Below are 17,696 nucleotides of genomic sequence, written 5' to 3'. Positions count from 1 at the left end.
TTTGAACAGCTTCTTAAATTAACTGGAACACGTTGTCAGAAATAGAACACTTAAGTTAACAGGTTGTCATCATCCTTTGAGGGTACACACAGCAGAGTTTCTTTGCAAGACAGCTGTCTTGCGAAACTTGGCGGACTGTTTAAAACCTAAAAGCTTTTTCCAAAACATATTGCTTGTTTTATTAAGTTGTATAAATTTTGTATCTCACCATGCATTACAACAAGTTTGGTGAATGTTGAAATCTTATAAGGTGACCCAATCACTGCTTTGCTTTGTAGGTGGGTGGAATAGTAATTGGGATGCAGCTGACGTAGGCTGTTTTGTCTTGGGTGATTATTGACCATCATCTTGAGTGTTAGTAAAGCTGCACTCATACAGCTAAGTGTTCTATCACACTGTTGAATTTTGCCTTGTAGATTGTGGGCAAGTTTTGGGAAGACAGCAAGTGAATTAGTTGCTGTAAATTTACCTGCCTCTGACCTCTTTTAACCAGAATATTTATATGGCCAGGATGGTTTCTATCTTACTGCCCTTCCTAAATTATTAGTTCTTGCTTGCCTCTTCTGACTTGAGATTGCAAGTTGCAAAATTATGGTGATCTTCTAAACTATTACGCCCCATTTTCTATTTCTTTATTACCGTTTTCCTCTTTCCTGCCTTCCAACGTTGAGGGCTTTTTGCATTTATATTGCACAAAGGACAATTGATTGTAACTCATTAAACAAATGCAGCCTCACTGATCTATATTTTTTCTGTGCAGAAAGCAGAGGGCAAATATAAACAAGAAGAGCCCCTAATATCAGCACCCATTCAGCTAGGTAGGTAACATTATTTCTTGATTTGAAGAGTGGTTTAAAATATCTTTAATCAAGTTTATAAGATTATGGTAGTTATGTTTGCTAATATTCCAAGGTTAACATAATTATATGTCAGCTTATGATCATCCTCTGACATTGCTGCTAGTGTAAAAAAGAGTTTCTCATGAATCTGAACCTAACTGCTTTCAAAAACATCATAGCATAAGCTAGCATAGTCCAAAAAAAATTGAAGACTGAGCTCAAATTTGATTTCTAATGAACATTATAAACTAGTAAACATAGTTTCCAGTCTTTACGTTACCCTGAAGTGGTCATCTTGATAGATGAAGCTGCACTCATCCAGCTGGTGAATTACTTACTGTAAAGTTACCAGTCTCTGACCTATTGTAAGCTCTGTGATATATTATGGTCATGAAATAACGTGTCAAATATTTAGCGAAGTGATTTCATTGTACATCTTGCTTCAAAGTTAATATTCTTTTGAAGACTTTTTCCTTCACTCTTGTATACTCTGTTTCTCTTTCCTTCCCCACCTCATCTATGAAAGTTTATTGTATACAGCACTGATAAATCTGCAGGTGATAGTGATACTAACCAAACAATTCAAAAGGAAATAACAGTAACTTCAACTTCAAAAGCAATTAAATCATAAAGTAGTGGATATAAGTGTTTTTTGCTAAATTGCATGTCACAACAGAATGCTTAGTGGTGATGGGAAGTCACTGCAAGACTAGTGTAAATGTATCTTCCATTAAAGAAGATGTTGCCAAAACAACTATAACTATCAATGTAGCATGATGAAATTGTTCTGAAATTGCATTGAAATTTGTTTTGTTGGTGTAGGTACTCAAGTAGGCTCTGCAACACAGGTGGTCCATTCTGCTGGAAGACGATTTATTGTGAGTCCTGTCCCTGAGAGCCGATTACGAGAACCAACTTTCAACATGGGTGTCACTTCAATTAAAGAAATTCAAACAGGTACGGTCTTTGAAATATTGATTTGCAGTAATACCCTTCTTTACTATTGCTTACTGAAAATTTTTGAAATAATATTTTGTGAATAAATTACAGTGACATTTCAGTTCTTGCTAAGCAAATGCAACATTGCAGTCAAATACCTAAACAACATGCATCCCTTTCCTTTGAAGATAATGTTGGAGGTAAAATTCACATCTCTTCAGGGAGATTAACATATGATATTTTTTAAACTACTTTTAAAACTGTCATTACGTTTTGTTCTAAAATGTCCATTCAAATTGAAGCTGACTAAGAAATCATGGTAGCTAACAAGTGTGTTGTTCATTGAACCACCCTGAAAGCTGATCTCAGAATACAATATTTCTAAAAAAGAAAAGTGGTTTTCTTAGACATGGTATGCAAGTCATAGAAGATTTTGTAAAGTTTCTTCATTCAGACAGAGCTGAAACAAAAACAATTTGTGGGCAAAACTCAGCAGATGTGTTAGTATCTGTGGGAAGAAAGCAGAGTTCGTGTTTAGAGTCAGACTTGAAACATTAACTCTGCTTTCTTGTCTCAGGTGCTGCTCGACCTACTGAGTTTTGACAACAAATACTACTTTTTGCTTACTTCCATGACTGGTGTACAAGGACACCAGAGTCTTGTTGCACCTTTCTCTTTCCCAATCAATTACCATTCAGGTGCTAATTTGAGTTATGCGTTCAGTTTTTACCACTGAAGTGGATAGTCTCACCTTTATCCATATTATACTTTGTCCGCAAGATGTTACATTTTCTGTTTTGTGCTAGAGAAATAGATTATTGAAAAGAATACTTCAAAGAGCTTAAGGGACCCCAGTAGTGGTAGTTGTATAGTGTCAATGACTCCCAAGTATGTAGACTCTTAAACTACCTTCATGCATTTAATTTTAAGAGCTTAGTGTTCTTGGTTATTATTACAATGTTTAGGAAAGAAGAAAATAATTTTTTTGTTGACAGGTTAAACCTGTAATAGAAAAAACTGGTATAGAGAAGATGGATGACACTGAAGCAAACCAATTGAGGGTATATGAAAGAACAGGGAAATAGGTGGAAATATCTGAGGCATAAATAGAAGCATTTGAAATGAGATGTCAGTAATAGAGCTGCTTGTGGGTGGATGGAGTTAAGATTTGCTGCAACCATTAGGACTAATCCAGAATATCGAATCAGAAATTTAGGGAATATATTGGTCAGAAACTCAGGTGGACAGAAGCAAATGTAGCTTTTCTACCAGGATTACCTGAGGGTAAAATAAATGATGCTGTGAGAGGTCAGAGTTGTACAGCAAGGAAGCAGACCCTTCACTTAGACTCGTGCATGCTCACCAGATCCTTCACTTAGACTCGTGCATGCTCACCAGATATCTTCCGTTAATCTAGTCCCATTTGTTAGCATTTGGCCCAATTTTCCTCCAAGCCATCCATTCCTATACCCATCCAGATGCCTTGTAAGTGTAATTGTACCACTCTCCTCCACTTCCTCTGACAGTTCATTCCATACACATGCTATCGTGTGCATGAAAAAATTGCCTCTTAGATTCCTTTTAAATCTTTCCCCCTCACTTTATACCTCTGCCCTCTAGCATTAGACTACCCTATCCTGGGAAAAATGCCTAGATTATTTACCTATTCATGCTGCACATGATTTCATAAATCTCTATAAAATCACCCCTCAGTCTCTGACACTCGATGGAAAATAGCCCCAGCCTACTCAGCCTCTCCTTGTAGCTCAATCCCTCCAACCCTGGCAACATCCTTGTAAATCTTTTCTGAACCCTGTCAAGTTTCACAACATCTTTCATATAGCTGGGAGACCAGAATTGAATGTTGAAATCCAAAAGTGGCCGATTCAATGTCCTGTACAACTTTAACATGACCTCCCAACTCCTGTACCCAATGCACTGACCAATAAAGGCAGCCGTACCAAACGCCGCCTTCTCTACTCTGTCTCTCTGTAACTCCACTTTCAAGGAACTGTGAACCTGCACCTCAAGGTCTCTTTGTTTCGTGACACTCCTCAGTCATTATCATCAAGTGTATAAGGCCAACCCTGATTATAAATCCTGCCTGAGAAAAATACAGCACCTCCCATTTATCTAAATTAAACTCTATCTGCCCATGGACTCTGTCTAACTCCTCAGCCCATGGGCCCATCTGATCAAGGTCCTATTGTATTCTGAGAGAACTTTCTTCGTTGTCCAGTGCACCACCAATTTTGGTGTCATCTGCAAACTTACTAACCATTCCTCCTATGTTCACATCCACATCATTTACATAATTGACAAAAAGCAGTGGATCGAGCACAGATCGTTGTCCTTGCCTACAGTTCGAAAACCGACACTCCACCACCATCCTCTGTCTCCTACTTTGAAGTCAAATTTGTTTCCAAGTGTCTAACTCTCCCTGGGTTCCATGTGATATAACTTTGCTACCAGTGTTCCATGAGAACCTTGTTGAATGTCCTACTGAAGTCCATATAAACAATATCCACCACTCTGCGTTTATCAATCATCTTTGTCACTTGTTCAAAAAAAAACTCAAGTTGCCATGCACCAAGCCATTTTTGTTATCCCTAATCAGTCTTTGTCTTTCCAAATACATGTAAGTCCTGTACCTCAGAATCCTCTTCAACAGCTTATCCACCACTGATGTCAGGCTCACCAGTCGATAAATATATCTAAGATAACATGCACAACCTCACATTTTCTTACATTATATTAATCTGCTAAGTTGTTACTCACTCACTTAGTCATAGAGATGTACAGCATAGAAACAGACCCTTCGATCCAACTTGTCCATGCTGACCAGATATCCCAACCCAATCTAGTCCCACCTGCTAGTACCTGTCTCCAAATCCTTTCTATTCATATACCCATCCAGATGTCTTTTAAATATTGCAATTGTACTAGCCTCCACCGCTTCCTCTGGCAGCTCTTTCCATACATGTACCACCCTCTGAGTTAAAAAGTTGCCCCTTAGGTCTCTCTTATATCTTTCCTCTCTCACCCTAAACCTATCCTGTCTAATTTTGGACTCGCCTACCCCAGGGAAAAGACTTTGTCTATTTATCCTATCCATGCCCCTCATAATTTTATAAACCTCTATAAGGTCACCCCTCAAGCCTCCGACGCTCTAGGGAAAACAGCCCCAGCCTATTCAACCTCACTATATAGCTCAAATCCTTCAACCCTGGCAACATCCTTGTAAATCTTTTCTGAACCCTTTCAAGTTTCACAACATCTTTCTGATAGGAAGGAGACCAGAATTGCACACAATATCTCAGCATTGGCCTAACCAATGTCCTGTACAGCAGTAACATGACCTCCCAACTCCTGTACTCAATACTCTGACCAGTAGAGGAAAGCATACCAAATGCCGCCTTTACTATCCTATCTACCTGAGACTCTACTTTCAATGAGTTATGAATCTGCACTCAAGTCTTTTTGTTCAGCAATACTCCCTAGGACCTTACCATTAAGTGTATAAGTCCTGTAAAGATTTGCTTTCCCAAAATTCAGCACCTTGCATTTATCTGAATTAAACTCCATCTGCCACCTCTCAGCCCATTGACCCATCTGATCAAGATCCCATTGTAATCTGAGGTAACCTTCTTCGCTGGCCACTATACCTCCAATATTGGTGTAATCAGCAAACCTACAAAATATACCTCTTCATCATTTATATAAATGATTTGGATGTCAGCATAAGTAGTGGACCCAGCACCGATCCTTGTGGCACTCCACTGGTCACAGGCCACCAGTCTGAAAAATAACCCTCTGTCTTCTACCTTTGAGCCAGTTCTGTATCCAAATGGCTAGTTCTCCCTTTATTTTGAGAGATCTAAACTTGCTCACCAGTCGAACACCTTACTGAAGTCCATATAGATCACATCTACTGTTCTGCCCTCATCAATCCTCTGTTACTTTTTCAAAAAACTCTAGTTTGTGAGGCATGATTTCCTGAGGGACAGGGTTGACTATCCCTAATCAGTCCTTGCCTTTCCCAATGCATATACATCCTGTCCCTCAGGATTCCCTCTAGCAACTTGCCCACCACTGACATTAGGCTCACTGGCTTGTCCTTACCACCTTTCTTAAACAGTGGCACCACGTTCGCCAACCTCCAGTCTTCCGGCACCCCACCTGTGATTATCAATGATACAAATATCTCAGTAAGAGGCCCAGCAATCGCTTAATTTGTCTATCCCTATTTTCTCAATCATTACTGATTTATGATCAGTATATATCAGAGGTATATATCTCTTTGTTTAAGAAGCAGTGACAATTCAATATTTTTTCCATTGTTGGTAAATTTTACGGAGGCATGGTGGCTTAGTGGTTAGCACTGCTATCTCACAGGAACCCAGGTTCGATTCCAGCCTTGGTTGACTGTCTGTCTGTGGAGTTTACACATTTTCCTAGTGTCATTGTAGGTTTCCTCCGGGTGCTCCAATATCCTCCCACAATCCAAAGATATGCAGGTTAGGTGAATTGGCCATGCTAAGTTGTCCCATAGTGTTCAGGGATGTGTTGGTTAGGTGCATTAGTCGAGGGTAAATGTAGGGGAATGGGTCTGGGTCTGGATGGATTACTCTTTGGAAGGTTAGTGTGGACTTGTTGGGCCGAAGGGCCTGTTTCCACACTGTAGGGATTCTATGAAAGGGCTATTAGAAAAGAGCCTCACTGATTTCCTTATATCTGATTTATCAACTTGTGACAGAACTGCACCTATTCCTAAGATGCTGGTGTTAATTACTAGTTTAAAGGGTTTAGTGAAATTTAGAGCAGCCAGCACTTTGTTCATTTGCCAGGAGTGTTTCCAGCTTCTCTAAGTTCTCCTGACTACACTATCTGGGTTTTTGTTTGAAGCAAATCAATCACTGGGAGCAGCTGTGGTGCTGTGATGTGATACCAACTTGTGATAGGAGCTCCACATCCCCCAACAAAAAACCTCATGATGTTTTATTTATTTTAAGGTCAAGAAACTCCAATACTTGTATCTTTGTTGTCCTTGGCACTACTTGTCGTTATGGTATTATATGCTCTCGATAGGTTACCTGTGCTTTTCTAAATTCACTTTTGGCAAAGTTTGTTACTAAATTGACTGGTTTGTAATTTTCCAAATAGGCACTAGTGGTCCTTGTAAATCTTAGTTTATACTGGTACAGCATAAACTATAGTTCGGAGCAGTAGCTACCACTTGATTCATCAGTCTCTAAAAAATGGCAGGGGCATCTTTTCGCCTGAAAAGCATTACTCAGTATTGGAAAAGACTTGAGTGACAAAGGCAAATATTTCTCTTTAACTTGGGGTGTTGAAGGAATCTGATGGCATCCCTTTATCAAATGTATTTTAGTTTGAAATCTGGCAATTTATCTTTATCAATAGTGTTCCAAGTGAGAAATGGGTAAGAATCTGCCCAGTTATTGCATTGACCTTTTTGTAGTCTTTGCAGAATCTGGCTGACTGATCATATTTCGACAAAAACTTGACTGGGGATCTTCACTTCTTTGACCCTTTTCAGTTAGGTAGTTTATCAACATATCCTGGACTTATGCTCTCATTTGATCCTGTTTCTCTGGATCTAAAACATCTTGATGCTGTTATTAATTCAACATATTGATAGTTCATTGCCTGTACTCTTTTCACTGTATTTTATGAATCTCAATCATGTTTCTGGCAGTTCACTGCGTACAGGCAATAATTCAAGCACTTCATTTCCTGGTTGATGTGTTTGGAACTTGACCCACTGATCGTGTGACTTCATGGTTGTTTGAACTGCTCTAGTGATTTTTGAGGAATCTGAAGGCTCTTGTAAGCAGCTCCCAGAACACAGATGCATCGTTTAACAGAGGATTTGTCCTGTTCTTTTTAAAAACTTTGCTTTTGATTAGTTTCAGAGGACTTTTTTTTTCTCATGACTGTGAATGGGTTGAAAAGAACTAAAACAGTAGGTTTGTTAGATGAATCGTGAGGCTCCCACTTCACGGGAGGCTCCCAAGCACTGAGGATGTCACCTAGACAGGGGACGCAACGTCTGCAACACAAATTCCCAGCTCGTCGAACAGAACCACCACACCATAGTGATGCTCCAAGCGGACAAAGGAAGGATGATGCTAAGCAACTGACGTTGGGAGTCCTTTGTCCCAATTATGAGGATATTCATGATCTGAGTTGCCTGCTGAGGATTTGATGTATTCGTGCTAATGTTCCTTGTGTCTGTGAATAGATTGCAAAAGACTTCAACTGTTATATCCAGATATCCATTTTGATTGGAGAACTGGGTTAACTTCTCTGCCTTAGCAGTAATTGTCCTTGGGGTGACCTCTGGGGATTGATCAACCTGTTCATAATTGTAAGGATATATTGGTTTCCAGCTTTTGTTTTGTTAGGGTGCTCACATAGTTAACATAATACCCTCCTTCATGGTATGGGAATTAAAGTATTGGGTTTATTGCATATTGTGATTTTCCCACCATCTTGCAGGTGTGATGTGTTTTGCAGAACTGCTCCATGTACTGTGAAGACCTAACTCTCCTCCTTTCCAGTGGTGTTCAATATGAATAGGGATTACTCAGCAGTAAGGGGGTAGATGGATGGACTGGGTGGGAGATGGAAGTTTCCTTGTCCATATTTCACCTGACACCGTTAGATTTCATGAGGTTTGGAGCCAATTTTGAGACTCCCAGGTCAACTTTCTCCTCCTTGTGTACCATTTGCATTGCAGTACATACTCAGGGATGTGGCTGGTGATGGTGTCTGAGACATTGTTTGTAAGGTATGTTTCTGGCTGTGATGATGTGATATTTTGTTTGATTTATTCTTTGCATGCCTCCATGTCTTAGGAAGAATTTGCAGAGTTGACCAAGTTGGATTTTGCCATATTGTTTCTGGTTCCTCATTTAGTACTAGGTGCCTTCTTTCATTCGTTGAAGTAATTCTCACTGGTTCAATCAGCAGTTATTGCAGCCCTGTAGAAGGTTGTGATGATGAGCTGCTTTCCTTGAGATGAAGGAAACCTCACAAAGCTGTTGGGTGGGCAGTTCTAGAATTTGGACCTTGTGGTAATGAAGGAATGACTATGTATTTCAATGAAGGATGGTGTGCAGCTTGAATAGGAACCCACAACTGGTATTGTTCCAGTGTGGTTGCTGTCCTTCTTCTTCTAAATAGTAGAGATTGTAGGTATGGAAGATGTAGTTGGAGGAGGCTTGATGAATTGCTTGGTTTGTTCTTATTAATTTCTTTAGACTTCATAGCAGTTTGATTTATCTGAGTAAGCCATTTCAGAGGGCATTTAAGAGTCTCCCACATTGCTGAGAGTCTTCAATTGTGTAGAGCAGAGCAAGTAAGGATGACTGATTTCCTTTCCTGAAGGGCATTAGCGAGCCAAATGAGTTTTACAACAAACAGCAAGGGTTTTGTGGTCATATTTTATACTAACTGCTAATTCTAGATTTATGAATTGAATTTAAGTCCTACCAGTTACCAGGTGTGATTTAAGCCAATGTTCCCAGAGCTAGTTAGATGACACTGTCATTGTGTCCCTCCTTTTTTGAAAAAACCTGCAAAGAATACCCCTCCCAAAAAAAATCTTTGTAGTCCACCAAACTAACAGTCAACATCAGGGATAAAATTAATTGATATTTAGAAAAGTCTGGGCTAATAAGTGAAAGTCAACAGCAATTTATTTTTTAAAAATGTTAATTAACTTGACTGTGTTGGCTGCAATAATAGCACTGATAAGTGTGGTTTGGTTGATATGTGTTCAGACTTTCAGAAGTCATTAAACCAATTATGACATTAGACATGTCAGTAAAATTTAAGCCATCTAATTAAATGACTAATGAAGCATGGATATAAAATTAGCAATGTGACAGTACATAGCAATGGAAAATAGTTGGTTAAAGTTCCGTAGGAGTCATTGTTTTTTGATATTTATTTAAGATCTGGACTTTAATATCCAGGATTTGCTACATGCAAGGGCAAATATCCTAGTTTCCAGATAGAAGAAATTTAGCTATGTACTAAACAATGGATAAAATGGCCTACTGATGAAATTGGCAGACATGTGGCAAAGAAAATGTATCAACCAAGTGATGCATTTTTGCTAGAAAAACATGAGTCATATGAACTAAATGATAAAGCATTAAACGAGAGATGCAGGAATAGAGATATGTGACTGGATGGACATAGACCTTTGGATGTTAGAATGAGAAAGCTGTTGAAAAAGCATGTTGGATCCTTGACTACTTTAATGGGGGAATGGAACTAAGCATCATTAATGACATGATTCAGGCAGTCAGCTATGATGGACATAAATGCATTGCCCTTTACATGGAGAAACACTTGTACACAGTGAATAAAAATGGCCACTGTTACAAGATTTAGTTTAAAAGAAAATTAATATTGCATTTGCTATTTTGTTTAAACATCTCACCACTGTGGATTGTTCAGGAAGTTACTTCGATTAGATTACTTAGTGTGGATTCTTCCACTGATGCAGGTATTAAACTCTCACTTAAAAGGACAACATAGGAAGATTGAATTCACTGTTTAGAGCTCTTATATTGTCAAATGCTGTTTGTTCTAATTGAGATGTCTTATGTTCTTTTACAGCTGGTTCCCATAGTCACAATCTAAATCTATCACACTCAGCTTCTTCAGTGAGCTTGCAACAAGCCTTTTCCGATTTAAAGCATAAACCATTTCAAGAAGGTCCTAATACCGCTCCTCCAATCTTCAATCAAACTATGGCACCATTTACTGTGGCACATCCAGAAATGACCAGTATTGGACAAGGAATTCATATCCAAACGGCAGTGTCATCATCAGCACCAGCTAGTCTCATAACTGCTAGTTCTGCATCCCAAGCCAGGGTACAGAATATTCAGTCACAACCAGCTGAGTTAAGTAGTGAAAGCATTGCTGGTGTGATTGGCCCTAGTTCCGTATTGCTTCCTCCAACCTCTCAGTCAGCCCAGCTGTCTGTTGGTGGCCTTGCTGCTAATGTTAGTGTTTCAAGTTGTGTACCTCCGCCTTGGACCTGTCAGTCAAGCCAGCAACTAATTAGTGGTCATGTCACAAGTGTTTCAGTTGTAAGCTCGTTAGTGCAGCCATTAACATCACAAGTTGGTCAAGCTTTGATAGAAGAAACTACTATCAGTGTAGGACCTTCAACTTCTGTTACCCCATCTTCCACTGAAGCTGTGATTTTGCCGACAACCCAACAGCTCAGTGGGGGACCTGTGGTCAGCCTGGCAGAATCTTCAGTTTCACTGAACTTGTTTCAGAGCCAGAAAGAAAATTTGTATAGTGCAACCCAAGCAGAAATTCAGCCAGTGGGTGGTAATATAATGACACTGGCAGTTTCCACCTCACCACCATTATTGCAACCTGTTTGTGGCACTCAAACTCCTGTGGTTCAAACAGTTACTACACAAAATGCCATCCTACCTCAAACAGTGGGCATTTCTGTGCCCCTAGCAACCCAGACCTCTGCATCTGGCACAGGAACTGCACAGCCTGTATGCAGCATTCCTTCTGTTCAACAAACGCTGATTCACAATCGGCCTCAAACAGCTTTTCTTCCAAATCAACCCCATATTCATTGCTCTGAAGTGGACATAGATTTGAACGCCAAAGGAACAGGCATCGATAATATTAAGACCTTGGATGAAAAGCTTCGATCGCTGTTCAGCGAGCATAGTGCTGCAGGCTGTGCTCACATTCCAGCATCTTCGGAGATGGGATTGGTTGCAGAATCCACCACAGTTGATAGTTTGCTTATTTCAGGAAAAGCATCTGCTGCTCCAGGAACTTCAACAGTTACTGTCGCGTCCTACCCAGTAACTGCCACAGGGTCTGTCATACCTCCTTCTAGTCTACCTCTTGGCCCAACAGGACTTCCTTTAACTGTCCAACAACCTTTGACTCCGGCCAGTTATACTGTATCCTTGACGAGTGTCATTACAACTGCAGGACGGCCAGGCACTCCACCTTCCAAGCCACCACTGGGCAGATTACCAGTAAGTTAACCAGAAGTTCAAGAAACTTAAGTGCATAATTTAAAAGTATGTGTGTGAGAAAGCAAAACAAAGAAGTACGTGTAAATTAGTTCAGTTTCTTTTGTCTGAGAATTTGTATAATTAGCATTGAGCACTGGTCTGTGGTGTCAGTCCAACTCATGCCAAATTTCCTAGTTTACTTGATTTATTTTGTATACCGTCTCACCCCATGGCCATAGTTCCTGTTGCCAATCTCTGCTGAATCGACAGCAAGGAAATGGATGAGAGGAGCACAGATCACTTCATCTTGTAACTTACAATTAAAATTGTATCACCTTGTTGTTTTGATCAAGATACTTTTGACATTAGTTACCAAATCATGGTAAAGATAACGTCAACTCTCTCACAAGTGTAGCAATAAATAATGTGTTGGTAGATTATTTTACCAGCAATGGAATTTGTGATTAAGCACAGAAAATACTGCATAGTGTTTGACGAAAACTCTAGACTAGAGTATACTTTGGACATTTTGTTTTGCTTATTTCACTTTGTTTTAGTTGAACGTTAGATTTTATGATATAGAATGGTAAATTCTTTCTCTAAATTGGAATAGGCTGTTTATACAATAAATTGAGAATATCATTCAAAACCTATATTTGCTGAGCCATTTAGTCTAAGCCTTGGTTGATGCAACTACTGTTCCCATTCATTACTTGTAGGTGCAACAGCTAAGCACGGAAGCTCTTGATCAGCAATTAAAACAAGCTCTCACACCACCCACTGAGCAGTTGCCATCTTTTCCAGGAACTTCACTAACCCAGGTGCAATAATGTTTCCCAGTGTGCTCTTTTGTGAATTCATTACTCTCTGTGCCATGTTTGCATGTAATTCATATCTTCATTGCAAATTATATGCATGTTCTGTGTCATGCTTATTAACCATTTCACTAAGTTATCATATCAAAATGCAACACCCAAGGGTTGGATAAATTGTTCCTTTTGTCTGTTCCTTCTATTAACCTGATATCGATCAATGTATGACAGATGCATCAATGTACATGCAAATATTCTACTTCGAGTGTTTCTAATCGCTATGCCCTTTAATGTGCATGCAGCAGTTAGTGGTTTTGAAGTGCTCAACCTAATATAGGTTAGGTTATTTGCAACTTGGTTTATGAGCTGTGCTTCAGTACTCTTAACTCATCCAACAACTAATGTTGAAATATAGTTTAGCACCTGCTGTAATAGTTCATGTAAGGTGGATTCTGGTGTGCACGAGGTATAGATGGTTTCAGATGTGACAGCAGTGTTTCCATCGAGTAGAGTATTGTGTTGATCACTTCAACTGGCCATGTTCCATTGTGATCTTGTATCCTGGGAGCAAAGGTATTGTAAGGTATTAATTTCTTGGTAGATGTTTTAAAAACCATATGTGCGATCATACACGTGGACTTCATTGCACTTGACTCTCCTAGATTGATTCTCAATGTAGTCTTGTTGTCATCATTTGCTATTGCCTGTATTTCCATATGCCTCTAGAACATGGCAGTCTGTGTCCAGTCATATGTACACTTTTTAGCTTAAATTTCAGACCTGAGTTCACTACTACTTTCTCGCTCTTAACTTAGCCCTTCACAGGCCCTGCTTGTCTGTCTTCACCTAGCAGGACCACTTTCATCTTCCTCTCTGAGGTACTTTGCCTACTCTGATCTCTACTATACTCTACTCTAAACCATCACAACTGTTTACTCTCTCTTGCTATCCCAAGATTCAATTCACTATTTGAAAAACTATTGTAATGTCGGAAGCATGGCGGATAATTCAGCCTTGCAAAACAAGATCACCTGAGCGGCATGTGATAATGACCAGAATTTATTTTGTGATACTATTTGACTGGTAAGTATTGGTTGAGTCATTGGGGGGAAAAAACTCTTCTGATCATCATTGAAATACTATTATGTGATTCTTTGTTTAACTGAGAGGCATTTTTTGCCCTGGTTTAATATCTTGTTTGGAAGATAAGGCTATCCCCATCCTCACTCTCATCCTAATGCTGACTTTCCTGGACATGACTTTCTGTTTAACCCTTGACAAACATTCAGCGCTTTCAGCCTTCAAACTAGGCTTGGCTGCTTTGATTTCACCTTTTATTGGCTTTTCTGTAATCATATCCCTGATCATCTCCTTAACCATAGCTTGGAGTCTCTTTAACTTTGTTTTGGATCCTTTCTTTCTCTCCATTCCCACTGTCATCTGTGCACGCTCAACTGATTTTATTACTTTCATAATGCCTTTCTCAAGTACCACCGTCAAGAAATCCAGCAGCCCTCAATTTCAAATTCCCACCTCTGTTTCACAATTAGATGAGGTGGAATATGACCACTCTGTTTGGAAAGTAGAACCAGAGAATATGATGCATGCTCGAAGAAAGAGGGAGATGAAAAATGAATGCAGAGACAATATTTCATGGAAACGATATGAAGCAGACTCCTGAGAGATATAGCTGAAGCAGTTATAGAATCATAGAGATGTGCAGCATGGAGACAGACCCTTCGGTCCAATCCGTCCATGCCGACCAGATATCCCAACCCAATCTAGTCCCACCTGCCAGCACCCAGCCCATATCTCTCTAAACCCTTCCTATTCATATACCCATCCAAATGCTGCTTAAATGTTGCAATTGTACCAGCCTCCACCACTTCCTCTGGCAGCTCATTCCATACACGTACCACCATCTGCGTGAAAAAGTTGCCCCTTAGGTCTCTTTTATATCTTTCCCCTTTCACCCTAAACCAATGCCCTCTAGTTCTGGACTCCCTGACCCCAGGGAAAAGACTTTGCCTATTTGCCCTATCCATGCCCCTCAAAATTTTGTAAACCCCTAGAAGGTCACCCCTTAGCCTCTGAAGCTCCAGGGAAAACACCCCCAGCATGTTCAGCCACTCCCTATCGGTAAAACCCTGGCAACATCCTTGTAAATCTTTTCTGAACCCTTTCCAGTTTCAAACATCTTTCTGATACGAAGGAGACCAGAATTGCACACAATATTCCAACAGTGGCCTAATAGTGTCCTGTACAGCCGCAACATAACCTCCCAACTCCTGTACTCAATGCTCTGACCAATAAAGGAAAGCATACCAAACGCCGCCTTCACAATCCTATCTACCTGCGACTTCACTTTCAAGAAGCTATGAACCTGCACTCCAAGGTCTCTTTGTTCAGCAACACATTAAGTGTATAAGCCCTGCTAAGATTTGCTTTCCAAAAATGCAGCACCTTGCATTTATCTAACTTAAACTCCACCTGCCACTTCTCAACCCAATAGCCCATCTTATCAAGATCCTGTTGTAATCTGAGGTAACCCTCTTCACTGTCCACTTACCCTTTTGTCCTTTAAGTATTTGTAAAAACTCTTTTTGGATTCTCCTTAATTCTATTTGCCAAAGCAATCTCATGTCCCCTTTTTGCCCTCCTGATTTCCCCCTTAAGTATTCTCCTACTTCCTTTATACTCTTCTAAGGATTCACTCGATCTCTGCTGTCTATACCTTACATATGCTTCCTTCTTTTCCTTAACCAAAGCCTCAATTTCTTTAGTTATCCAGCATTCCCTATACCTACCAGCCTTTCCTTTCACCCTAACAGGAATATACTTTCTCTGGATCCTTGTTATCTCATTTCTGAAGGCTTCACATTTTCCAGCCATCTTTTTACCTGCGAACATCTGTCCCCAATCAGCTTTTGAAAGTTCTTGCCTAATACCGTCAAAATTGGCCCTTCTCCAATTTAGAACTTCAACTTTTAGATCTGGTCTATCCTTTTCCATGACTATTTTTAAATCTAATAAAATTATGATCGCTGGCCCCAAAGTGCTCCCCCAGTCACCTGCCCCTGCCTTATTTCCCAAGAGTAGGTCAAGTTTTGCATCATCTCTAGTAAGTACATCCACATACTGAATCAGAAAATTGTCTTGTACACACTGAACAAATTCCTTTCCATCTAAACCCTTAACACTATGGTAGTTCCAGTCTATGTTTGGAAAGTTAAAATCCCCTACCATAACCACCCTATTATTCTTACAGATAGCTGAGATCTCCTGACAAGTTTGTTTCTCAATTTCCCTCTGACTATTAGGGGGTCTATAATACAATCCCAATGAGGTGCTCATCCCTTTCTTCTTTTTCAGTTTCACCCAAATAACCTCCCTGGATATATTTCTGGGAATATCTTCCCTCAGTACAGCTGTAATGCTATCCCCTATCCGCAATTGCCATTCCCCCTCCCCTCTCGCCTCCCTTTCTATCCATCCGGTAGCATTTTTATCCTGGAACATTAAGCTACCAGTCCTGCCCATCCCTGAGCCATGTTTCTGTAATTGCTATGATATCCCAGTCCCATGTTCCTAACCATGTCCTGAGTTCATCTGCCTTCCCTGTTATTCCCCTTGCATTGAAATAAATGCAGTTTAATTTATTAGTTCTACCTTGTGCTTGCCTGTCCTGACTTGTTTGTTTTTGTTTGTTTGTTTTTGTTTGTTTGTTTGTCTGTCTCACTTCTGTTCTCAACTGTACCAGTCTCCGATTGATCTCTTTCCTCACTAGCTTCCTGAGTCCCCACCCCAACTTACTTGTTTAAATCCTCCCATGCAGCTCTAGCAAATTTCCCTGTCAGTATATTAGTCCCCTTTCAATTTAGGTGCAATCCGTCCTTCTCCTACAGGTCATGTCTACCCCAAAAGCCTTTCCAATGATCCAAAAATGTGAATCCTTCTCCCATACACCAGCTCCTCAGCCATGCATTCATCTGCTCTATCCTCCTATTCCTGCCCTCACCAACTCATAGCACCGGGAGTAATTCAGATATTACTACTCTCGACGACCTCCTTTGTAAATTTCTGCCTAACTCTCTTTCAGGATCTCAATCTTTTCCCTTCCTATGTCGTTGGTTCCAGTGTGGACATTGACCTCTTGCTGGCCCCTCTCCCCCTTGAGAACATTCTGCACCCTCTGAGACATCCTTGGTCCTGGCATCAGGGAAGCAACACCCCATTCTGCTTTTTCGCTGCTGGCCACAAACGTCTGTCTGTACCTCTGATTAGAGAATCCCCTAATACAATTGATCTCTTGGACCCCAACATACCCATTGTTGCATTCGAGCTAGTCTCAATACCAGAAACTTGGCTGTTCGTGCTGCGTTCCCCTGAGAATCGATCACCCCCTACATTTTCCAAAACAGCATACCTGTTTGCAATGGGTATATCCACAAAAGACTCCTGCACTAGCTGCCTACCTTTCTTACCTTTCCTGGAGTTGACCCATCTATGTGACTGTATCTGAGACTTCCACCCCCTTCCTATAACTGCCATCATCACAGACTGTTCCTGTTGCAAATTCCTCATTGCTTCTAACTGTATCTCCAACCGATCCATTCGATCTGATTAGATTCGCTGCCAACAGCATTTATGGCAGATATAATCCGCAGTAACCCTTAAACTTTCTTTAAACTCCCACATCTGACAATAAGTACATATCACTTGGGCCATTTTTTCTCCTTCACAATCTACAGATCTACAGAAAATAACAGTCTTATTCCTTTGCAAACACTGCCCCAGGTTAAGTTAATAGTTACGGCTTATATTTTAAGTTTAATCAAGAGATGTATCTCCAAAAACATAATTATCAAGAAAGAACCCACTCTACTCACTACTGCAGATTCTCTGTAGGCCACGCTTAAAACAACGAGTAACTTATCTGATTCTGTACTGTGAACTTCGCTCAACAGTTCCTTCAAGACCAGTTGAGAATTTCACTTTGTTCATTTTTCTCAGCTGTGCTCTGATATTCAGCGATACATGAATTCAAACAGCAAAGGCAGTAA

General features: G+C 40.2%; 1 protein-coding gene across 5 annotated transcripts in view; it reads left to right on the top strand.

The window, feature by feature from the left end:
- The window catches only part of LOC122559582 (serine/threonine-protein kinase WNK1), a 153,396-nt gene that overhangs the window by 96,819 nt on the left and 38,881 nt on the right, over positions 1–17,696 (top strand). For all 5 annotated transcript variants that reach the window (XM_087997339.1, XM_043709299.2, XM_043709300.2 and 2 more), the window contains 4 exons: positions 761–818; positions 1,662–1,796; positions 10,434–11,842; positions 12,541–12,642. In XM_087997339.1, coding sequence (XP_087853465.1) covers positions 761–818; positions 1,662–1,796; positions 10,434–11,842; positions 12,541–12,642 — 1,704 coding nt within the window. The remainder of the gene's footprint in view (positions 1–760; positions 819–1,661; positions 1,797–10,433; positions 11,843–12,540; positions 12,643–17,696) is intronic.

The sequence above is a fragment of the Chiloscyllium plagiosum genome, unplaced genomic scaffold (assembly GCF_037043375.1).
Source record: "Chiloscyllium plagiosum isolate Xiang-an unplaced genomic scaffold, Cpla_swu_hap1 HiC_scaffold_19, whole genome shotgun sequence".
In the NCBI taxonomy this organism is placed as follows: domain Eukaryota; kingdom Metazoa; phylum Chordata; class Chondrichthyes; order Orectolobiformes; family Hemiscylliidae; genus Chiloscyllium; species Chiloscyllium plagiosum.
Note: the sequence above shows the minus strand (reverse complement) of the source record. Positions and strands in the feature narration are given on the sequence as shown.